General features: G+C 39.0%; 1 protein-coding gene across 2 annotated transcripts in view; it reads right to left on the bottom strand.

Annotated features, from left to right (window-relative positions):
* Positions 1 to 596: 596 nt before the first annotated feature.
* The window catches only part of LOC138741173 (D(2) dopamine receptor B-like), an 80,279-nt gene continuing 54,740 nt past the window's right edge, over positions 597 to 26,135 (bottom strand). For both annotated transcript variants that reach the window (XM_069894853.1, XM_069894852.1), the window contains exons 3-8: positions 17,799 to 17,908; positions 15,364 to 15,500; positions 13,824 to 14,020; positions 12,826 to 12,912; positions 5,570 to 5,906; positions 597 to 1,345 (exon numbers count right to left, since the gene is read on the bottom strand). In XM_069894853.1, the coding sequence (XP_069750954.1) occupies positions 1,149 to 1,345; positions 5,570 to 5,906; positions 12,826 to 12,912; positions 13,824 to 14,020; positions 15,364 to 15,500; positions 17,799 to 17,908 (1,065 nt within the window). In that variant the 3' untranslated portion in view covers positions 597 to 1,148. The remainder of the gene's footprint in view (positions 1,346 to 5,569; positions 5,907 to 12,825; positions 12,913 to 13,823; positions 14,021 to 15,363; positions 15,501 to 17,798; positions 17,909 to 26,135) is intronic.

Raw genomic sequence — 26,135 nt, 5'->3', positions numbered from 1 at the left:
TGGTTGCTTGCGATTGCATGTTGCATGGATTGGTGAACTGATTGCTAGGGATGTCAATTTTAAACCTTCAGACTTTTACCTATTTATTTTCTGTGATTTTGAATTCTGGATGATGGGATTTTGCTGTACGATAATATATCTTCCCAAGATTTTTAAAAAATTCAATTGTCAGATTTGAGCTTCATTGGAAAAGCCAGCATTTGTTGCCTATCCCTAGCTGACCTTGAGAGGTGAAGGGGCAATGAAGCACTGAATCTCCGCAAGCTTTCTGATCCCAGACAGCATTGTAGGCTTCTCCAAATTTCCCAGGAGGAAGCCTTGGATCAGGAGCCAGAATTGTACCTTCCTTTGCAAACAGGGAGATGTTAAGAAAATGGCAGATCAATCTCTGATATCAAACTATTGCTTTGTATAACATACCAGCCTTTATTTATCCCATGTGTGTGAAAAGGGATGTGTTGAGATTAGATATTTCACTGAATAGCTGGAGTTTGATTTAAGTTTAGTTTGACCTTGCACAATGTGCTCATGAGCTGTGTATCTTTAATCTGTCAATTTTCTATTAGATATAAACAAATACTGATTAGTCTTACAACTTTTGAAATTGATCTAGCACAGCTGATTTTTAATGGATCATATTACAAAGGTTCCTTATTTCCATCCTGGTGCACTGCAGTGATATTCCACCATATACTGTTGCCATGTTATTGAGCAGAGCTTCTTGTTGCACACTCTTGTATTCTGAAGAAGACATGTGGAGGGTGAGACGAGATTTCTTTTTGGTCTTTACAGCCATAAAATTCCACTGGCTCAGCTATAAACAAAATTCAAGGACCCACTGATCAACTTTACATTGTCATGGAGTAATAATTACATGGGAATTTTGGCCATGCAAGTGGACATTTTCACTTTACAATGTTGACAATCAGTGTTGAAATTTCGGATGGATCACATATAAAGGGGCACAAATCCCCATCAGGTCCTTGATGAATGAATTCCTTTCTTCTTTCTTCCATTCCTCAATTTATCCATAATGACACAAGATGGATTCAGTTCATGTTTAAAGTGTGTCATTCTCAAGCAAAGTTATCTTTGTACACTTTCAAGGTAAAGGGCAAATGGCACATTATTTCCTCTGGGTAAATTCTTTAGCAGTGGAGGATTTTGATGAAAGCTTTTCTGAACTCTATATTGAAGGTGGTGTAAATTATTGGATTCACAGCACTATTGACATAACCCAGCCATGTGAAGGCACTGTACAAGGCTTGAGGGATGTTGCATTTTTTACAGTGCTTGTTAAGGATATGGGTAATGAAGAATGGCAACCAGCAGATAATGAAGACCCCTAGAAACAAGATAAGCAAAGATTAATATCCAGCATTCAAAGGTCACTTGAAGTCTGAGGAAGTTGGTTAGATTTGGATCTTCTGCCCATTTCCCCCTCTGCCTAGGCTGAAATGTCTTCAAATCTCTGCTGCTTCTATTATAATATTCACCACACCCCTTTCACCCATTCACCCTAAGCATTGCCCTACCTCTCTTGTGTCCTTTGACTCTAAGTTGAGGTGATGTGGTCATAAATGATCAATATTGTCAAGACTGAAAATTGTATCATAGAGATACAACCCTCAATCCTTGCAACAGCGGTGGGTTTGTGGGGTGGGAGGTGGGCATTAAAGTGGGGTTTGGTGTTGATGCTCCATGAAAGTAAATTGGTTTCTTTCTATGCTATTGTATCTATTAATTTCTAGATAAACACAAATTCTTTATTTACTTGACCTGATATAAAATTTTAGGATGGCAGCCTTTTGTTTTGGATTCCTCGTGTCGCTTCCTGATCTCCCTGTTAATTTTTTGGATTCTTTTGCCACCAATTTTTTGGATTCTTAGCAATCACCAGACAAACAACTTCCACCCATACCAAGAGAATCATTAAAAGTTAGAGTTGAAACCCAGTGCTTGATTGGTTTTCGTAGACCCATGTTATAATTTGTAGGAAAATTCTTCAGCAAGAGAAAAAACAGGATCCCTGATTCCTTCAATTCCTGGATCCAGCTGTTAATTTAAGATCTTTTTCCGTGCCATTGCAACATTGGTTAATAAACGAGATACAAGCAAATGCATGGCCCCATGACCCAATGGCACAGTTTAATTTTATATACTTCTTGCAATGGTTGAGATTGTGAAGGTTCTGTTTGAGATCTGCAAAAACACATTGGGATAATTCTACAGCAATCAGCTGGAACTTTCCAACCTCATTTCATTTTGGACACTTGGAGTAAGGAGGAAGAGACTATCTCTGTGGCACTGATGTCGGAAGAACATATATATATAGATATATATATCTATATATATAGATATATATATATCTATATATATAGATAGATATCTATCTATATATCTATATATATATATATATATAGATATATATATATATATATATCTATATATATATATATATATATATGATATATATAGATATATCTATATATATATATATATATATAGATATATATAGATATATCTATATATATATCTATATATATATATATAGATATATATATATATGTAAAACCAAATAACAATTACAGCACAGAAACAGGCCAAATTGGCCCTTCTGCACTGATCCAAGTACCCTCCTCTAATCCCACTTACCAGCACTCTGCCCATATCCCTCCATCCCCTTCCCATCCATATACTTATTCAACTCTTTCCTAAATGACAAAATTGACCCTGCCTCCACCACCTATCCTAGAAGCCCATTCCACACAGTAACCACTCTCTGAGTAAAGAAGTTCCCCCTCATGTTACTCCTAAACCTTTGCCCGTCAACTCTCAACCCATGATCTCTTGTATCCATCTCTCCTACTCTCAATGGGAAAAGCCTTTCCACATCAATTCTATCTATCCCTCTCATTATCTTAAACACTTCTATCAAATCCCCTCTCAGCCTCTACGTTCCAAGGAATAAAGACCTAATTCGCTCAATCTTTCCTTGTATTCCAGATGCTGAAACCCAGGCAACATTTTTGTAAATCTTCTCTGCACTCTCTCTATCTTGTTAATATCCTTTCTATAAGTTGGTGACCAGAACTGCATACAGTACTCTAAATTTGGCCTCACCAGTGCCTTGTATAGTTTCATCATTATGTTCCATCTCCTATATTCTATGCACTGATTTATATAGCCAAGCACCACCCTATCCACACGCACTCCTACCTTCAGGGAACAATGCACCATTATTCCTAGATCTTTCTGTTCCACTGCATTCTTCAGTGCCCTCATTTACCACATATGTCTTGCTTTGATTATTCTTTCCAAAATGAAGCACCTCACACTTATCAACATTAAACTCCATCTGCCATCTTCCTGCCCACTCCTCTAAGCAATTTAAATCCCTCTGCAATCTTTGAAAACCCTCTCATCATCCACAATTCCCCCTATTTTAGTATCATCTGCATATTTACTAATCCAATTTACTGCCCCATCCTCCAGATCATTAATATATATGACAAACAACAACGGTCTCAATACCGAACCCTGAGGTACACCGCTTGTCACCAGCCTCCATCCTGACAACCAATTATCTACTATTACTCTCTGGCACCTTTCTTCCAGCCACTGTTGAATCCATTTGACTATCTCCAAATTAATTCCCAAGAACTTAGCCTTCCTAACTAACCTCCCATGTGGAACCTTATCGAAGGCCTTACTGAAGTCCATATAGACAACATCCACTGCTCTACTCTCATCAACATTCCTAGTCACCTCTTCAAAAAATTCAGCAAGATTGGTCAAACATGACCTTCTACGCAGAAATCCATGTTGAGTGTCCCTGATCAGACCCTGTCCCTCCATATACTTATATATACTATCTCTAAGAAAGCTTTCCATCAATTTACCTACCACAGATGTCAAACTTACAGGCCGATAATTGTTAGGCTTGTTCCTCAAACCTTTTTTAAACAAAGGAACCACATGCGCAACACGCCAATCCTCTAGCACTATACCCGTCTCTAATAACATTTGAAAAATCACTGCCAGAGCCTCTGCTATTTCCTTACTAACTTCTCTCAAGGTCCTGGGGAAAATCCTGTCTGGACCTGGAGACTTATCCACCTTTGTATGTTTCAAAAGCTCCAGTACTACCTCTTTCTTAATCACTATAGTCTCTATATATACCCCCTTTGCTTCCTTTACCCTGCACAGTTCAATATCCTTCTCCTCAGTAAATACTGAGGAAAAGAAATTGTTCAAGACCTCCCCCATCTCTTTTGGCTCCACACACATTTGTCCTTTCTGATTCTCTATTGGACCAATTTTATCTCTCACTTTCCTTTTGCTATTTACATATTTGTAGAAACCCTTTTGGTTTATTTTCACCCTGCTTGCTATAGCCACTTTATACCTTCTTTTAGCTTTTCTAATTTCTTTCTTAAGATTCTTTTTACATTCAATATAGTACCCAAGCATCTTTTTTCCATGTTACTTATATTTATTGCAGTACTCCCTCTTTTTTCGAACCAAATTTCCAATATCCCTTCAGAACCATGGCTCTCTCAAACTTTTGACCTTACCTTTCAACCTAACAGGTATATAAAGATTTATACTCTTAAAATCTCTCCTTTAAAAGAGATTTCTCTATTACATCCTTCCCAGAAAACAACTTGTCCCAATCCACCCCTTGTAAATCCTTTCACATCTCCTCAAACCTAGCTTTTCCCCACTTAAAAACCTCAACTCTGAGCCCAGACCTATCCTTTTTCATAATTACCTTGAAGCTAATGGCACCATGATCACTGGACCCGAAATGCTCCCCCACACATACCTCTGTCACTTGACCCATTTCATTCCCCAACAGAAAATCCAACACAGCTCCCTCTCTAGTTGGTACCTCCATGTATTGATGTCAAAAGCTATCCTGCGCAAATTTTACAAACTCCAACCCATCCAGCCCTTTCACGGAATGGGTTTCCCAAACAATATTCGGAAAATTAAAATCCACCACTATCACTGTGCTTATTACAAGTATCTGCTATCTCCCTACTAATTTGTTCCTCTAATTCGCATTCCCCATTCGGTGGTCTATAATACACCCCTATAATTGTAACTTTCCCATTCCTCAATTCCACCCAAATAGCTTCCCTAGACGAGCCTTCTATTATATCGCACATAAGCACCGCTGTAATATTTTCTCTAACGAGTAGTGCAACCCCACCCCCTCTTGCCCCACCCCCACCCCCCCGGTTCTAAGCAACCAAAGCAACTAAATCTAGGAATATTTAGCTATCAGTCACATCCCTCCTGTAACCATGTTTCACTAATCACTACCACATCATACTTCCAAGTGTCAATCCATACCTTCAGCTCATCCACCTTCCTTACAATGCTCTTAGCTTTAAAATATATGCATTTTAGAGATTTCCCACTTTTTACTTCCTGTATGCCCCTATCTTTGTGAAGTGCTATGGATTCATCCCTCTCCTGGGTCAGCCATCCCAATTTAGACCATCTATATTACAGAGTTTGAAACAAGTATGAATGAATGAATGAAGTTAAATGAACTAACCCAGGACAATGGCCAACATCTGAGTGGCCTTCTTTTCCTTTTGCTGGGAGAGTTTCCTCCTGCTTATGGTCTTGAGAGATGTTCTTGTCTTACCATTTGGCATCGATTGGATTTCAAAAGCTTTGGCGGCTTTGATGTTTTTGGGGTGCCCGTTCTTCTCACCTTTCACCGGGCTGCCTGCAGGTGATAGTATACTGGAGCTAGCACCCTGGTTGGAAAGAGTAGGTGCAGTAAGCTGGTGGCTGGTGGCTGTCATTTTGAGCTTGGTCTTCTCTTGTGGTGGACTGGCAGATGACATCATCTCCATCTCTAACTCATCTTGGTGGTTGGCTGCCTCCTGCACCAAGATCAGATATTCCAAAACAAAACCAAGTAAGTATCTAATGTGTATGCCAGGCTAATGAAAAGTAATGACAATTAAAATAGACCCTATAAGCTATAATTTTACCACTTGTTTCAGCAACATTAAACAGGAAAGGCTATTCATCACTTGGAGCCTCTTGACATTAGACCAGTTATCTCAGTTTCATTGCTTATTATGGCTAAATGTTCATATATTTCTTTGACTATCAAATGGCCTCTATCTGAGAACCAATTTTCCTAGCAAGGACAGCCAACAGAAAGAATATTCAAGATATATTTTATTAAAAAGGTGATCCTCAATATCCTTCCAACATGCTCAAGTTCCAATTTTAAGTTTATGTTCCCCTTTTCTTAATTTCTCCATCAAGGGCTATTGTTTCACAATGTCTACTCTATCAAACATTTTTATCATTTAAAATTCCACAATTTTATCACTTCTAGGACATCTATACAAGGTCAGGTTAAGTGACCTATTCTGAGAATATAAACATGGTTCCAATTTAATCATCCCCCAGAGTGTTTCCAAGGCTGATGTCAGAAATAAAACTTACATGGTTATTTGGATGGACTCGAACTAAGTCCGGCTGTCTTAAAGGGACAGGCACTTTCGAGTGTGGAGTGGAACTTTTCATTGGAACAGTACGCTGGTGTATGCAAAACCAGAGTCCATCAGGGCATGGTGGGCTTGAGTCACCTTTCCAACCGTTAAGAGGGAAAGGAGTGGTATTAGGAATCTGTATATAATGACCCATATTATTTCCTTCTTTTTCCACACAAGGGGTATATGGATGTTGGGTGGTATTTTCTGCCCAGCATTTCTCAGGAACTGAGGTATGGGAAATGAAATTACCTTCCTTTCTTCCCCAAATGTGGTCCTGAAACAGGACCACTGTGTCTCTGCATTTCTTACATTTCACACCTGATAAAGACATAGGCAAACTAAGAAAAATCAAAGAACATAACAATAACATTGTGAATTAAGTCTTTTTGCGAAATCGTAAGGTAAGAGGTTTTTCTCCAGGAATACAAGTCCAATCTGAGTTCGTATCAGGGACCTGTAGAGGCGCCACAGGACCCTGATACGAACTCAGATTGGACTTGTATTCCTGGAGAAAAACCTCTTACCTTACGATTTCGCAAAAAGACTTAATTCACAATGTTATTGTTATGTTCTTTGATTTTTCTTAGTTTGCCTATGTCTTTATCAGGTGTGAAATGTAAGAAATGCAGAGACACAGTGGTCCTGTTTCAGGACCACATTTGGGGAAGAAAGGAAGGTAATTTCATTTCCCATACCTCAGTTCCTGAGAAATGCTGGGCAGAAAATACCACCCAACATCCATATACCCCTTGTGTGGAAAAAGAAGGAAATAATATGGGTCATTATATACAGATTCCTAATACCACTCCTTTCCCTCTTAACGGTTGGAAAGGTGACTCAAGCCCACCATGCCCTGATGGACTCTGGTTTTGCATACACCAGCGTACTGTTCCAATGAAAAGTTCCACTCCACACTCGAAAGTGCCTGTCCCTTTAAGACAGCCGGACTTAGTTCGAGTCCATCCAAATAACCATGTAAGTTTTATTTCTGACAAATGGGGGCTCGTCCAGGATCTACACTCCGGCCGTGAGGGGAGGCGAGAAGAGGGACATCGGAGGTGGTGCACCCCGCTGAGTTCAGCGGCTCCTAGTCCCTTGCTCGTCGCTTCGGGCGGCTTGAGCGAGTGGTATCCGGACAGGGTGACACGACAAGACGGAGAGGGAAAGGGTGACGGTTCAATCCCCGGGAAGACACCGGTAAGTGACGACTTACGATTGTGGTGTGGGGATTGGGTAACAGGTGTAACGGGATACACCTGTTTGGATAAAAACCTAACGGAATAGATTAAGTATAGATCTTTTGTCGTTGTGTGAGGACCCTGTCGCGGGACTCTAGGATAGACCCCAGGGAAACCTCGGCGGTAACCGAAGGAGGGACAGCACCTCCGACGAAGTGCCGAGAAGAGAGGGGTCAACCCCAGGGAAACCTCAGCGGTAACCGAAGGAGGGACAGTACCTCCGACGAGGCGTCTGAGAAGAAGGGAGTAGGGTCCAGAACGAGAGGGTCCTCAGCAACGATAAACAGATCTAGGTGGGAAAATGGGAGGATCAAAATCTAAGGGTTCGTCTGAAAATTCAGGACAATTCCTGGGAGTACCCCTTGACAGCCCTTTGGGGAGAATGTTTGAAAATTGGGATAGTAATAGATATCGGGACAAAAACAAGAAAAAGATGGTCCAATATTGTCTCCTTTGGTCAAAACAACCTATTAAAGGTTCCTCGGTCTGGTGGCCGAAATTTGGATCTGATGAGGATTGGGTTAGACAAGCATTAAACATATATGTAAATTCGAGACCAAAGGTGAATCAAGAAGAGTCAGCATATGCATTTTGTTGGGTTCCCTGGCCAGGATCCTTAACAGAATGTTTTAAATTGAGAGTGGCAGGAGAAAAGAAATGGGAACCTCTGGACAACCTTCCCCCTCCTTATATTCCCCCGGTGCCTACTGCGCCCGAGGAAAGCTTATTACCGGAGGGGAAAGGTGATGAATCTGATTGCCCCGAAGGGGGCCGGGATAAAAAGGATGAATTAAGGGAGTCGGACCCTAAACTTCCACCGGTAAACCGACCCTGGACAAGATCCCAGACTGGTCCAGGACCATCAAAGTTTTCAATAAACCTAAATCCCCTGAGAGAAGTTCCTATGGGAGGACCGGGAGGGGGAACGGGATATGTGAATGTTCCCCTAACTAGTACAGAGGTGCGGGGATTTAAGAAAGAAATGAAAAAGTTATTGGAAGATCCTATAGGACTGGCTGAACAGCTCGACCAATTCCTGGGACCAAACACATATACGTGGGAAGAGATGCAGGCAATAATGGGAACATTATTCTCACCCCAGGAGAGGCAGATGATTCAACGGGCTGCCCTCCTCATGTGGGAATATGAACAACCTGGGGACCCTAGACCCCATGAACAAAAATATCCCTTAAATGAACCCAGGTGGGACAAACGAACACCCGAGGGATTGGCAAGTATGAGACAATATAGAGAGTGGACAATTAAAGGGATACGGGAGGCTGTGCCAAAGGGTCACAATTTTACCAAGGCATTTGGGAACCACCAGGGGAAAGACGAGTCCCCTACTGATTTTTTGGAGAGGGTGAGAAAGAATGTCCAACAGTATGCTGGTGTGGACCCTAGTACACCAATGGGTGAACAGCTTATTCGAATTGAATTTGTTTCCAAATCATGGCAGGACATTAGAAAGAAACTAGAAAAGGAGGAGGACTGGAGTGAAAAACCCCTAAGTGAACTGTTAAAAAAGGCACAAAAAGTATATGTGCAGAGAGAAGAAGAAGATCAAAAGAAGGCGACAAAGGTTATGGTACAGACTATCCGACAGATGAATGCTGAATCCAGAGGGGAAAGAAAACAAAACCTTCCTCTAAACAATCCAAAATATCCAAGAGAGGGAAGACCCCGGAGATTCGTTAAGTGCTATTACTCCAATGAGGAAGGACACTTTAAGAGGGAATGCCCCCGATACAAGAGGGAATTGCGTGCCCTCGAACTTATGGAAGAAGATTAGGGGTGTCAGGGGTTCCAAATGTTAGGGACCAAATATAAGAGGGAACCCCTGGTAAAACTAAAAATTGGTCCCAAGGGAGAAGAGGTGGTGTTTATGGTGGACACAGGAGCGGAACGAAGTAGTGTAATAACTGTGCCAATCGGAACTGAGCCTATAAAAAGTAATTTGACAATTTCTGGGATAGAAGGGGCTCCCAGAATGGTATCAATAATTCCCCAAGTAACAGTGAAACTGGAAGAAAGAGAAGGGGTACAAGACCTCTTGTTGTTACCGTCGGCTGGATTTAACCTCCTAGGAAGGGACTTACAGGCTCTCCTAGGTTTGGGTGCTCTCCCTATGGACGGAGAAGTGCGAGTCCACCTCTGTGCTCTAAAGGAAGAGGATGAACGGCAGATTGACGAGAGAGTCTGGTATAAGGAGGGAAATCGAGGAGGTCTGGACATCCCACCTTTACATGTCACATTAATACCAGGTCATCAGCCGGTAAGGAAACGTCAGTATCCTATTTCTTTGGAAGGGAGAAAAGGAGACTCTAATACGAGACGGACTATTAGAAGAATGCATGTCACCTTATAACACCCCTATACTCCCAGTGAAAAAGTCAGATGGATCCTATCGCCTAGTTCAGGATCTAAGAAGTTTGAATGCTATTGTTCAGACCCGCCACCCAGTGTTGCCTAATCCCTATACTATTATGAGTCGGATTCCCCCAGACCATGAGTGGTTTAGTGTTATCGACTTGAAGGATGCCTTCTGGACTTGTCCGTTAGAAGAGGAAAGTAGAGATATGTTTGCGTTTGAATGGGAAAATCCATGGACAGGTAGACGGAGACAGCTTCGGTGGACTGTATTGCCCCAAGGGTTCACTGAATCTCCGAACCTGTTTGGACAAATGCTAGAACAAATCCTGGTGGACTATCCACAATCTGATGATTCCCAACTAATGCAGTATGTGGACGATTTACTATTATCAGGACCCAAGGATTGATAAGAAGGGTGAGAAACAGAATTTAGTGTATGTAGAGTTCACAGCGTACGTAACGAACGTGATAATTAAAAATGCAGTTATACTTAGAATGCTTTTGTAATACTAACCAATTAAAACAGTATTAATAAGAAGGGGAAGGGCAAACAATAAGGGTATAAAAATCAATGCACTGTATGTATCGGGGCTTAACTGGTGAGAAACCAGTTGAGTCCAACTCTGCAGACTTGTAAATAAAGCTTGTCGTGTCATCAGTTTTAAAGAGACTCATGTGTGAGAAGTTTTATTTCTGACAGCTGACATCATTTTTGCAGAGTTACTCCAGGGTTGTCCAGGATAGTTTTACTGATCTCCTGCTAGAAACCCAGGAGATCTGCCAAAGCACGTCTTTCATTTTTTAGTTCCATCCGGTATCAGGAACTCGTGTTTCTAAACTATTCTGGTAAAGGGTCATCAATGTGAAATATTACATTGATTGGTCTCCCTACAGGTAGTGTCTGTCTGCTGAGTGTTTCCAACATTTTCTGTTTTTAATCCATATTTTCACCATTAGTTTTATTTAGTTTCTCAATTAAAATATAAGTTGGAGTAATTCACATATAAATAAACCCACTTAACTTCCAATTTCACTACTATTTTTAGAATTGGTGTCTCTTTGGGGGAAATAAAATTATTTTACTTTGTAACGTCATCAGCAGAATCGCAGACGGCACTAAGGAAGTGTACAGGAGGGAGATAGATCAGCTAGTTGAGTGATGCCATAAGAACAACCTTGCACTCAACATTGGCAAAACCAAGCAGCTGATTGTAGACTTCAGGAATGGGAAATCTGGAGAACATGAACCAATCTTCATTGAGGAGTCAGTGTAGAACGAGTTAAGTGCTTCAAGTTCCTGAGTGCCAATATCTCTGAGGCCCATATCCTGGGCCTTCCATGTCAATGCAATCATGAAGAAGGCTCAGCAGTGGTTATATTTTGAGAGGAATTTGAGGAGATTTGGCACGTCACCAAAAATTCTCACAAATTTCTACAGGTATAGCACGGAGATCATTCTGACTGGTTGCATCACTTCCTGGTATGGAAATGTTGATGCACAGCGCTATCACTCCATTGAGGCAGTGTCTTAAGACACCATCACCATGCCCTCAAGTACCCTCACCATGCCCTCTTCACACTGCTACAATTGGGAAGGAGGTACAGGAGCCTGAAGATGAACACCCAGTGGCATAAAGACTTCCTGTCTGCCTCACTTTCACTTACTTTTCCACTCATTTTTTAATGTAATTTTATAGCAATATGTGCACTGCAATCTTGCCACAAAACAATGAATTTCGTGACCTGTTCATGATAGTAAATTCTGATCCAATGAGTTGAGCACTAAATTAATGTTCCAGACATGGAAGCAAAGCAGTTTTTTTCAGGCAGACAAGAACAAGATGAACCTGTTTCTAATTAGAGAAGAGAGGATAGAGGAATGATCATGTGTTCAACAGAATGAGGATTTTGACTCAGATAAAACAATTTCCCTTTGGTGGTAAATTAAAATTAAAATAGTTTTCCGAAAAGCTAACAGTGAGATAAGATTTTATTTTTAAACCAGCATGCTATTGTGATCTGATTTAATGGCTGAATACAGTGGAATTAGGTTCAGTGTAATAGTGCAAAGGGAATTCAATAATCTCTTACAAAAGTAGGATTTTCCAGGCCACAAGGAAGGAGGAGAGTCATAGACTAAATCAATGGCTTGTTCAGAGAGACTCCACAAAACAACAAGGCAAGGAGGCTCTTACGCTACCGATTAGAACTTTTATAGAATTATGTTTAACAAAGGAATTGTATACAGGAAGAGGATATTGGTTCAGCTCATGCTTACCCTATTGTGGATCATAAAATCCAAGATGAGCAGACTTTTAATTTAGACACACAGCATGGTAACAGGCCCTTTTGGCCCACAAGACTGTGCTGCCCAATTACTCCAATTAACCTACAACGCCTGTACCTTTTGAAGGGTGGGAGGAAACCAGAGCACGCAGAGGAAACCCACACAGACACAGGGAAAACATACAAACTCTTTACAGACAGTGCCAGATTTAAACCTGGGTCACTGGTGCTCTACTAGCATTGCACTAACCGTTACATTAATCAGTCTCAGAAGTTAGTCTCTAGGTGATTCATATTGATGTCCAATTACCAATATAATTACCAGCAGTTTACTACTCTGGTCACTCAGTTTGACCACAATGAGTCAAGAGGATGATCCTATTATAGACACTCACCACTTTCTTTTTATTGGTGGGGAAGCTCCCATTTGACTTCACAATTACTGTGCACAGTTTCACATCTTCAGGGTGAGTGCATTTATCCTAAATGCAAAAAATAAATGATTATTCCACCATTGGGTAATCTCCCCATTTGAAGTTATTTTCTAAATAGCCCACCATTTAAATTGTAAGTTAGGTAGAGGCTTAACGTGTTAAAATACAAAATACTTTCCAAAAATGTAGGAAGTTAGATAAATTTTCTTGAGTGGAAAATATGCCCTCAAAATGAATTGCTTTATAGTATAGATGAGACACAGAGGCAAACGAAAAGCTAATTTTGTGAAAATAAATATCTTAGAAGTAGAAAAAAATAAATAAATGGCCAGATAATAATGTTTTTTGGTTGTGGGAAGAATGCTGCCGTGGACTTATAGAGTTCTCTCCTCTTACAATTTGCAAATGTACCATTGGAAAATGGAAGTAGCTTTCACCTTAAATATGTTACCTCCAGCAACACAGCACTTCCTCAATATACTGTTATGTGGAAGAGTAGTGCAACTCATGGGGCTGCTTGCTCCCACTCCATCAACAGGGGTTTATCCTAATCTGCAGTGCTGTCTGTGTGGAGTTTGCATGTTTACCCCCAGCCTAAGCGGATTTCCTCTGAGTGCTCCAGTTTCCTGCCACATTTCAAAAATTTGGGGATTGGTAGGTTAATTGGCTGCTGTAAAGTTCCTCGGGTGTGCTAATGAGTGGATAATGGGGCAGGGGGCGGGGAGCGAGGGAAAGGATGGCGAGGAATTGATGAAAAGGTGGGGAGAATAAAATTAAATCCTTGTAAAAATGTGTGCATGATATTCAGCATGATCAAAAGGCCTGTTTCCAGCCTGGATCTCTATGTAATTCTAAAAGTCTCATTTCAGGACTTGAAATTAAAACAGACACTCCTATACCTAATGTACAACAAATAACTGGACAGATGTGTAGAAAATGTCTTGCCTCCAACAATTTACCTTTAATGGTGCCTGCATTTCTGACTCAAACCTGCTGCTTCTCTTGGTATTCACTCGCTTTCTCCTTTTCCGTAGCACGACGTAAATCTGCACGTACACCAACAGTGTGACAATGAAGGGAATAAAGAACGAGAAAATGGACGAGTAGACAACAAATTCAGGATGGTGAATAAGGCAGGTGGCATCATTCCTGGTGTCTGCAATTTAGACAGGGTTCAAAGATTACTCCCACGTTCACTGAATGAATTTTGACCTACATGAATCAGATAATATTAGCATACTATTTGGATCCTTAATTTGGGAAGAATATTCTTTCTAAGCTAGGAATGCCATTGCCTTGAAAGTTATGATTGTTTTCCTTGTTGTAAATTTTAGAGTAAAAACACATTTTTCATTTAAATAATCCATCATTTTTAAAATTACATCCATTTGTCCTCAGCCATTATATCTAATGCTCTTTACAAATAATTAAGTCACTGTTGTTATGCAGCAAAGCCAGCATTGCATTTCTGCAGAGCAAGATCTCAGAAAGAGAAATGCGATAATTATTTTGGTTTTTTTTTTGAGAATTAAACATTGGCCAGGACACCAGACCTGCTCTTCCTTGAAATAGTAACCATGCATCTTCAACATTCACCTGTGAGAGCACACTGGACATTCGCCAGCTATTCAATTTAGGTTTCACATGTTGACCTAGAAGTGGCACTTTTGATGGTGTATTTTCTCAGATACTAATGCCTGCTAAGATTATACATTCATGATTGTCGGGTTGGGCTTGATTGCGTGACTGACTCATGAGGCAAGGATGCCATCATTGAGCCACAATTATTGCATTGAATGGAAAGATTGTCACACTGCCTTGCAGTGTGCTTAACTAGTGCATCAGCACCTTGCATTTCTGGATTGGATCTCAGGGTCTCTTCATTAGTGATGGAAGAAAAGGGCATAGAGAAAAGCCATCAGGTCTGTACCATTCAAGGAAGAGCAACTTAAGCTTATCCTTCTTGGGTCTGAATCCAAGTCTCACCTGCAGCCTTGCAGTTTAAACACCAAGTATATCTCAAAAACAGCCCAAGTGAAAACATCTGAATGAAAACAATGAATTGTTGGGACTATAACTCTTTACTGTTTTTTAAGAAGACCTCATCCATTATTTACCAAATGAGCAGTGCAATGATGTTGCAAGTTATTTTTAATTTATTATTGGGATATGGATACCATTCCAGCATTGATTCCCACTGGCCTTCACTACTTGCCCTTGGCAAAGCAGATGTAGGCAAGAATAGAAAACATTTTTGTCTGCTAGCCAATATTAAAACATGGATACAGTGCTAATGCTATTACTTGAAGATGAATATCTTATTTTTACTATTGCAGGATAGACTAATATCTCAAATAAAGACATTTTCTTGTCAACCGAAAGCCCCTCTGATCTTTTCCAAGACATGTGGTTGTCATTGTCACACCAAGACCAGCTAATTTACATACAAGTTGCTGCCATCACCATATGGAGAGAGGAAATAAAGCATATTATTGCTACCTGTCTCATTCAGTCCAAATAATAGTGGACAGGATATGGCAAAGGACAAGACCCAGACAACGGAGATCATAATGGTGACCCTACGCTTTGAGCTGTACCGGGTATTATAAAGCATCGGCATGGCCACAGCTGTGTACCTGCAAAATAAAATAGCAAATGGGAAAGAAAAGGACAAAAAATTTTCAATTATAATTTTTTATCCAACACTGTTCTGTTTTACTTTGCACTTTTATTGTAATTTTTAAAAAAATGTTTAAATGTTTGAAGGCATCTTATTTAAACATTTCCTTGCTTTCCAATTGTATACTATTTATTGAAGGCAAGTAATTGAAAGGAATAGTAATTTGAAATATTGGAATTGAAAATAAAAGTAGAAAATTATCAAGAGATTCAGCAGGGACTGCAAGGTTCTGATACAAGGACACAGATCTGAAATAGTGACCCTTTCTTTCTCTCCAGTTACTGCCTGACCTGCCTCAGCATTTTCTGCTTTGTTTCAATTGCAAGTAAAATTGGAAGAAAATTTCACCCTCACTCATTCAACCATCAGAACAGGTCACCCATCATTTTTGGAAATGGTCAAATATCATCACAACAAAGAATGAACCTGTTTTAGATCACAGCCAACGTGTTTTTTTAAGTCAATTTACCCAGACTGGTTTGATAACTTTAGTGGCCTTGACTGCTTTGAAATTCCCTGCTCACAAAAGCTTTCTGAGGAAGAATCTTCCAGCTGTGTATCTGCTTTGTGTGAATAGATTCTTCCTGATATTACTCTGAATACCTAACTTCTGGTTTAATGTGCAATTTCTTGCTTTGAACTCCCATCTCTCTCTCTGAGAAAAATCATTTTCTTTAGCTCGACCTTATCAATATTTCTAATTAACTTAAACACTTTAATCTATGGAATCATTATCAGATTCCATCCTATTGAGGTGAAGAAAGGAAACTTTATCTTATTTATCCTTACATTTACCTGTCATGGATGATCTTATGGAATGAAAAATTGCAAGAGTCTCATAAACCATTGTCCTGAGTCACTGATTCAGTTTCTGGTCCAACAAGTGCTCTAAAGGATTTATTTAAACATAATTAGTAATGACCTAATGCAGATAGTCTCTAGGTTTAGCTCAGATCTTCTCATCTCCCTCAGTTTCTGTGAGACTTTGTGTTAGACAGGCCTTGAAACATATGGCTAGTGATGGGTCTGACGTGCTTCACTGGGCATTCACTCCATTCCAGTTCACCAAGAAAGGCACTGGATTGATCTATCTGCTCCAACTACCTGGCTGTTAATTTATACAGATAAAATGGGAAAATCTGGATCTCATTAAATTAACAATCCTTAGAATTTGAGAAATATTGAAAAACTTGGAAATTAAATAATGAATAATTAGATTTGGCAGCAGTGTCATTTTTAATTGGTTAAACAAGTGAAACTAGGGCTTGCTCACTCTGTGAATCCAGTTCCTCTCCAGTACAGTTTAAGATAAATGGCCTTTTGAAGTGACACATGAAGCCACACCAATTGAGCAACAACTGTCAGTAGTTAAGGAATATTTAATGTCCAAGATCAATTAGGAATGAGTGATAAATACTGGTCCTGCCTTTGATGTCTGCATCTTAAGAATTGATTAAAAATATGAATCCTGGTGCCAGAATGGCAGCAAAAATACTAAATAAATGCTGGAGGAACTCAGCCAGTCTCACAGCATCCATATGAGGTAAAGATATATTACCGACACTCTGGGCTTGAGCCCTTCTTCAAGGTATAACCAAAAAGCAGGCAAGTGTCAGTATGAAGACTGGGGAGAGAAAGGGGGAAAGAATGGGTGGGGAGGAGTCCAGATCAATAAGCAAAAGGTGTTAATTGGATATGATATGAGGAAAGGTGAGAATTGATTTTGACTCTGTAAAAGGAGATAGATGAAAAAAGGGAAGAGAGAGAGAGAGAGAGAGAGAGAGAGAGAGAGAGAGAGAGAGAGAGAGAGAACTAGAGGAAAAGAGACAGGGGGATGAAGATGTGGGTGGGGGGGCATGGTTTAATGGAAACCAGAGAAATCGATGTTAATGCCGTCCATTTGGAGGGTTCCCAGAAGGAGTTGAAGGTGTTGTTCCTCCAATTGGTGGGTGATCTCATTCTGGTCGTACATTAGACCATGGACAGACATGTCAGCAAAGGAATGAGACAGGGAATTGAATGGAAAAAAACATTGGAAATATACCTTTATCTCCTGTGGATGCAGCAAGATCGACTGAGTTCCTTCAGCATTTCTGTGCTTTTACTAAAATCACAGCATTTGCAAACTTCTGTTACACTCCAGAACTGTAGCTGTAGATTTCTACCACTAGATGGACCTGATATGTTGCTGGAAACTTCAGCTGCCACTCCATATCCTTGAGCGATAGAGATATACAATAAATATATACATTACCTGTCAATGCTGATGGCACAAAGGTTAAGGATACTCGCTGTGCACATCATAACATCAAGCGTCACAAAAATGTTACAGTGGATCCTGCTGAACCTCCATTCTCCCACCACCTTTGCAAACAGAGATCTCAGTGTGAATGGGACAGTTGTAATTTAAATAGAAATAATTCACATCATGGTGTGCAGTTTTGGTGGTTATGTAAGTAAACAGTATAATCTTTTCTACCCCAACAACCATGTTAAAATCCTCATGAGGCAAATGTTGGTCTCAGGTTTGCTACTGCTACTCAGCAAGAGCTTGGGTAAAGCAGGGACTTTTCTCCGGAACAATGCAAATGAGTGGAGGATAGTTACATATAAATGATCAGATCCAGTTTACCATTTACAAAGCTGTGATTACCAAGCTTGTTTAACAAAGAAATCAACCTGTTCATTGTAACGAGCACTAAATATAGCATGAAAAAACACACTGTTCTTGGTTCTTGGTCCTCCAAAATATTCCATATGGGATTTAAACTGGAGGTGGGGGAAGCTGTGCTTAAGGAGGAGATGTTTGAAGAAGGGCTGTCTGAAATGTAATTGGGTCTGGTTGTGTGAGGATGGTCGGGCGAAGATTATTCCATGCTTTAATTGTACAAGGGGAGAACGAATGGCTCCACACATCTGTCTTGGAAGATGGCACTACAAATTGGGTTGCGTGCCCTCGTCTGCTCCTAGCAGGCTCGGATTTGGTGTATATCGAGCTGGCAGTTCAACATTTTGTAAAAAACAGGTCAGGCAGTGCGCTTCACGTCTGTCTTGGAGAGAGCTCCACTTTAATGAATCCAAGAGCTTTGTAACACTCAATTCTCTTCCATATGTATTTGTGACAAATCGAGCTGCCTGTCTCTGGACTTGTTTGGTGTCATGACACCATGGGATCTATCAGCTACCTGAACTAGAGGCAAAGATCTTGAGTTTAATCTCCATGATGAAAGACTTCACCAGTGATGCAGAACCCCTCTAAAAAGACTTTTATTGATGTAATACCTTTGATGACAATGCCTCAGCCAATGAAGTACCTTATGAACAAAGGCATGATAAGAATGTCATATTTGCAGCAACTAATTAGAATACAGTTAGGTCTCACCAGTGATGATAAAATAGCAATCACCTAACTTGCTTTAGGGAAAATTATTGGCCAGAGCAACAGAAATAACCTTGACTTCAAAATGGTGCCATAGGACCCACTGTATCCAGCATGGAGTACAAAAAGGAGCTTGAGTTTAATGTTTAATCTAGGAAACAGAACTTCTGATAGCAAGGTCTCCCAGAAGAATATGTTGAAGGACAAGCTCTGGACTGAATTTTGAACTCACAACCTTCTGCCCAAGTGATGTGAGTGCTGCCACTGACTCTTGGCCGAGAGCCTGAATTATGAACTCAGTCTCTGGCACTGGATAAAGGCAGCTTTGAGACTATAATCTGCTGGTCCATAGCAGACCCAAATGGTACGACACAGTCGAGCAGAGATGTCATTAAATTGTGAGGTGAAAAACTGTCCAAGACTCAGATATCCTTTAGTGACAAGAACTTGATAACAAATTATGTCTGAATTGTCTGTTCAGCCTTGAGTCTTAGTGGTTACCAAGATACCTCACATGAAACCCAATGCATTAATCATTCTTCTAAGTTCTATCTCCTTTAGGCTCGTGGCTGTCAGTTAAAGTAGGTTTATGATGAAGGCATCTGCAATCTTAGGTTGTAGTTTAATTACCACAGTGGATAACTTTCGGAGTAATTGTTAGACTGACAGCAGAGGATTAGCTGCCTATTACACCTATCTTCAGAGTTACATCTGATTTTAACCCCTGATCTGATGCCAATTGTGAGTGAATTGGTCCAAGATAGTTTTTTTTTAATGGTGGTTGTTTCACTTTGTCTTAGTAAAAAAATAACTTGTAATTAGAGTTACATTCATAATGTCACACTTTTACTTGAAACCACTTTCTCGATATCATGAATCCCTGCTGGGAATATGAGCTCTGGATAATTCCTGTAAATTCTGCTCTCACTGATGTGATCTCATACTTCTTTTTAAAATACTTTTATTGAGTTTAATAAAACAAACCTAAACACCTATTAAGCTAGTGAATGGCCTCAACCATATCAAATGTATAACATACTTAAATTTTAAATCGAAAACATAGCCATAATTTGTTTCTTAATCTTATTCAAAACATTAAATCTAGGATTAGATTGAATTAACAGTTGACACATTTCTTGTATATATCAAAGATAATATTGAAAAGAAAAAGAAAAGTAGAAGAAAAGAAGGGATAAACCCCCAGTAAAGAGGAAATTAAAAAAAACCCAAAAAGTAAACTGGAGACAGAAATATAATTTTGTTTAAAATAAGTTACGTTATAAATAAAATTCCCTTATAAAAAGAAGGGAATTTATATTTCTCAGATATTAACTTTGTCTTCTGTAATATAATCAATGTTTACAATTTTCAATTGAACTCACATTTATCTAATATATCTCAAAGGAAAAGAAAGAAAAATAGGAAAAAAAAACATATAATCAAACCCTTTCCTCTAAAAAAGGTTAAATTATATAAATAATATAACAATGAATCAAATGACAACTTCCAGAAACCAGACAACGCATCTCAGGAGCATCCAAACATTTTAATTCTTCAAATTCTGAGAGGGATCCATGAACGGGCCCCACGTCTTATGAAATTAAATTTAAATTTTTAATATTATATCTGATTTTTTTTTCTAAACTTAGGAAAGACATGATATCATATAACCATTGAATTTGAATAGGTAATGTGTTGTCTTTCCATTTCTTCAAAATTGCCTGTCCAGCTATTAGAGAAGTAAAAGCTAAAATTTACTTTTGAGATGAAGCCAATCATATGTCCTCTTCTTGCAAGAAAACCAAATAAAGCAATTAAGGGGCATTTCCAATTTGATCTTAAAAATCACAGATAAAGTTTGAAAAAATGTTCTTCCAACATTTTTCTAAATTAGGGCAAGCCCAGAACATATGGATCAATGAAGCCTCAAAAAATTTACACTTATCACATAATGGATCAATATCAGGATAGAAATTAGATAATTTATCTTTAGAAATTTGTACTTTGTGCACCACTTTAAATGGCAACAAACAATGTCATGCACTGAAAGAGGATTTGTTAATCAAATTTAGAATAGTGTCCCAGACTGACCTCATCTGCAAGTGATAAATTCAAATTTGTTTATATCTTCGTACATATGGCAAGGAAATCAACCTTTTTTAAATAAAAGGTCAAGGTAACAGTTCCATTATTGTCATGTAATATACGTGAAATTCTTTAACTTTGTCTACCGTAATGACTTGGAAGTTGGATACTGATTTGGGAATGGATGCATGCAGAAGTTCAGAGTTGTATTCCACTTGAGAAAATTACTTATAATTTAAGACATAAATATCATATATTTTGGAAAATATGCAGCCCATATTTACAAACTGTTGGTATTAAAATTTAAATGAATCTTGAACATTCCCTTTCTCTTATAGATCTCTATAAACATTTATATATTTAAAGGTATCGGGAAGTGAAGTTCTCCTGTTGTGGTTTTCCTGTTCCTTTTCTTTATCTCTTTTTGAGTTCATAGGGGGTTGGAAGGAGGGGGTGGGGGATTAATAGGAGGGTTTTCTTCTTTTATAATTTATTTTTACTTTCTTTTCTTCTTTTTATATAAATGCCACATGTATTCAGATTAAGTGTGAAATATTGTAATATGTTTGCTTCGTGGTTTTATTTTAAATGAAGTATAAAAAAATCCAATAATGAAGCACAGACTGAGAATATGGGCAAAAGGTAGAATTTTTTTTGGATTTAATAGGTTTTCCCTTCCCAGACCTATCGTTTCTAACCACCTTTTTTTAAAATTTTCTTCATCATATACAGGCTTCAAGAATTGGTATTAAAAGTTTTAAAGATCTTTTTATTTGAAATAATTTTGATTCTTTTAAAAAAGGTTAAACTACCTAATAGTCGAACATTTTGTTCCGCTGAAGCTCTCAGATTTTCCATGAATCTCTGAAGCAAAGATGGAGCCCAATATTCATTATTTATAATAATTTGATGGATTTAAGAATAGTTTTACTAGTTAAGATCAAGTATGATTGGAAACAAGATCTCATATTTGTTTTACAGATTTCACTTTTCTTAACTGTAGCAGTGATGCTGTTCCGTTTTGTTTTTCATGTTAATGAAAGTGTGCTGGTGATCAAGTCGTGAACACTGATTTATCTTTGAAAGGTTCTTTTATCGTAGACTCATAGAATATAGGTGCAGGAGAAGGCCATTCAGCCCTTTGAGCCTGCACCATGATTGAATAAGATCATGGCTGATCATGTGACATCAGTACCCCATTCCTGCTTTATCTTCCTTTACCTTGATCCCTTTACCCATAAGGGCCAGATCCAAATCCATTTTGAACATATCGAATGAAGTAGCCTCAACAACTTTCTGTGGTAGGGATTTCCGCAAGTTTGCACCTCTCTGATTGAAGATATTTCTCCTCATCTTGGACCTAAATGGCTTCCACATAATCCTTAAACTGTGATTCTTTGTTTGGACTTCCTCAACATCAGGAGCATTCTTCCTCCATCTAATTTGTCCATTCTTGTCAGAATTTTATGTCTTAATGAGATATACTGTCATTCTTTGAAATTCTAATGAGTATAATGCATGGTTTATCCAGTCATTCTTCATTTTTTCAGTCCTGCCATCCCAAGTATTAATTTGTTTCACTCCCTCAATAGCAAACACTGCTTGAAAAAGTAAGATTTTTTGCCGATCTCTGCTGAAGGTAAATTACATCATCTGTTGTTTTCATTTATCACTTGCTTGATTTCTCTCTTTTTTTTCTCTCTGACTCTCTCACTCTCTCTCAATGATTTGTGTGTTCACACAGATGTGCTCTCATTTCTCTCCACATCCCAAAGACATTCAGGTTGGTATGTTAATTGGCCTCTCATCATGTGTAGGTGTGTGGGAAAATATGAGGTTAATTCATGGGAATGTGGGAAGGGCAATATTAACGTGGCTGGGCCTGCTTTTTGAACTTTGCAAAACTTAATTATTTTAGGGTGACTGCTTTTCAAATATGTATGTTCCTTACTTCGATGACAATTAAGTGTGGAGGTAATAGGGATAATGGCATGACAGGTTTTCATTTTGATTATGCATTAGATTATCTGATATTACACCAGTTGCATGTAAATCAACAATTTTCAAAGCAGTTTTGATGGATGGAATGGAAAAAGCTTGCCTGTGCTGGTCTAATTTCATTCTGCATCATTTGTAATGCAAGAGCTGAATTTATTCCATCCAGTCAGAATATTTTCACCGATTGTGTCACAGGATTTTCAGATCCTGAAAGATCCTCTCAGCAAATGGCTCTGTATGTCTGTTGAACCATTTGACTCCGACATTACACAGCTCTGCCACATACTAAAGTTTGGAATTCTACACTGGTTACTGGATTTACATGCTATCAACTGAGAGGTGAGAGGGTGTGTTTGATTTACTACAAGCAGAGATTTCTAGAGTTGACCTGACTTTTTCTTATTTTTCTTATTCTGGGGAAGGGTTTTTCTGGCCTAAATCTCTTCCTTTCCAGTTCTTCTCTCTTTCCTTCATTTCTTTGTAATGGAAAGCATTCTTTTGTCTCTCTTTTCCCAATTCAGTTGAATGGTCTTTGCCGTGAAATATTGATTCCAGTTCTCTTTGTTAAGATGCTCTCTGATGCACTGGTTATTTCAAGTTTTCATAGGTTCTCCCACTCTCTCTCTTTGCTTCTGCATTCTGCCCTTGGATAACCTTGCACAATGTTATTCTGAACACTCTGAATAGGTAATTGGTTATTTCCTTGGGATCTTTTGTCCAAATGTAGGAATCCAAAGGGATTAGCTAATTCAATGCAAACCTAGGATTGTGCTTATGGCTCTGGCCAGCATTACCCATGCCACTGTCCCATCCATGTATGTTTATACCTAGTTAGGCCATACGTGGTGAAAAGCATTCAGTTTGATTACCACAGGGCAGGAAGATTAGGATAGCATAAGAGAAAGTGCAGAGAAGTTTCTCTGTAAGCAATTTTGAATTTTATTCATGATGGAAGACTGGACAAGCACAGGTTGTTTTCTTTGGAATAAAGAGACACAAAACCACAATGGGTTAGATCGTATGCACGGGGAAGACAGAAGGTCATTGGCTACAGGATTGAGGGAGGGCAGGTGTGGAGAAATTTCAGCTGCTAGGGAGACTGGAGTCTTGAATGCAAGGCTGAGAAGTAGAGATACAAACCCACAAGATATTTTGATGACTACTTGAAGTGTTATAACAACACCACAGAACAATAGCTGGAAATTGGGATTAGACAGGACAGTTTTGTTTGGCCAGCTTAAACAGAATGAAGTGAATTGCTTTGCCCGTGCCATATATTTTCATTACTCTATCAGATGTATGAGAGGTTATTAAACATTAATGTTGTCATTTTTTAAAGGCAACATTAATATTTGAATGCTCTAACATGAATGCTCTAACATGAAACATGCCCTCTAATAGCTTATGATTGAATGAAACTGCTAAAGTAGCATTTGGAATAGATGGCATGTCTATATAACACTCTTGCCGTATTTTTCCATGAACTTTACTATTTGTCTTCCCTTTATTGTCCAACTGCTTCATTTTGAATCAGTTGTTTGTTTTGCATCTATGCTCCTGACATTGGTCTTTAGAAGTGAAGAAATGGCTATTAATTTTTAAAAATACAGAAACCATTGATAATGATAATGAAGATGAATGTATTGTCATGCCTTGAGGTGCAATGAAATTCTTGAATGCTGGAGCCTAACAGGTACTTTTGGCTAAAACATCTATCCTCAAGGAGTTGTAGACTCTGGGAGAGCAGTAGATTGGTGCAAGGCACCAGTAATGGGGAGAACACCCCTAGTTGAAACGGACAAGTAGAGGAGATGACCCTGCAGGATGGTGACCGTAGCAAGTGACCAGCGAGGGGCTGAAGGACCCACACATACTGATGTGGGCTGATGACGAGTTGCATTTGGGGGACTCATGGGAAGAAGGTATCACAGCAGAGATTTGAGAGGGTGATAAGGGCAAAAAGGGTTCCCAAAGGGCCTTGGGGACTGAAGGCTTCATGATCACATTGGAGGTCGAGTTCCGGAACTCAGGATGCCAATGAATCGAACAGGGATCTGACTACAGGCTACAGAAGCTGTGGGAGCACTTCAGGCAAATCCACGGATGCTCAGTGTCTTTGAAAGGACTCTCTTTTCCTTCTGTTTCTCTTTCTATAATGGGCGATTCTTTGTCTGCCTTATGACAGGCAGAAGGCAATTTCATGCAATATGACATGTTCTGTACTATTACATTATAATAAAGGAATCTTGAAGCTAGTGCAAAAAGAGATAACAAATATTTAAAAAAGGTAGTTAATAAATATTCACAGTGAATGAAGTAGTGCAGACAGATCTTTTAGTGGTCCCAGAGACATTTAAGAGTTAATGCTTGCACAGAGTCACCATCTGGAACGTTCTGTCCCTGTGCCATACTGAAAAAAAAAAATGAGCAAAGCGAATTACTAACCAAAATAGCAAAGAGAAAGGAGGAACAAGAACTTATGAACAAAGTTCAGAGTTGATGATTTTTATGCTCCACCTATTAATCGGGAGATTAATTTTATTGCAGGAATGTATGCAGTGCGAAAACTAAACAGAGTGATTTGTTAAAAAGCAAGGTAACCTTGTCTGAAACTCCTTTTTAGCGAAACACAGTTGAAACCATTAGTGGTTGATTAGGCTGTCAGATGTGAATCTGCCTATTTTCCCTAGAGAGAACACAGAAGAATACATCACTCAGGAAACAGCAAGCTACGACCCACGACTTGATGGGAAAGGTGCAATTCAAGCCAAAATTTTTAACCTTTTCCTTTTGTCATTTGTTTTCTCCTCATCTTAGATTTGAGTTATAATTCAGAAAGTGATTAAGGCAACAAGATTTCTCTCTTGTCTCTGAGGACCATCTGTACCATCTCAGATTTATCAAATGAAAAGCAACCGCTTTGGTTCCCTTGAAGATCCCATCTCACTTTTCTAGCACATTAAATAGATTACATAACTAGGCACAAATTGATTTGCTGAAGCAATTTAGAATGAAAATAAGCCTTTTTTTTTCATTTTCCATGTCTTATTCTAATCCTGCTCCGCGTGTTTATTCGAGCTGTGAATGGAAACGTGCCAGCCCCCTTTTAAGAGGTATCATCATTTTGAG

The sequence above is a fragment of the Narcine bancroftii genome, chromosome 8, assembly GCF_036971445.1.
Source record: "Narcine bancroftii isolate sNarBan1 chromosome 8, sNarBan1.hap1, whole genome shotgun sequence".
Taxonomy (NCBI): Eukaryota; Metazoa; Chordata; class Chondrichthyes; order Torpediniformes; family Narcinidae; genus Narcine; species Narcine bancroftii.
This window is presented reverse-complemented; position numbering and strand designations above follow the sequence as displayed.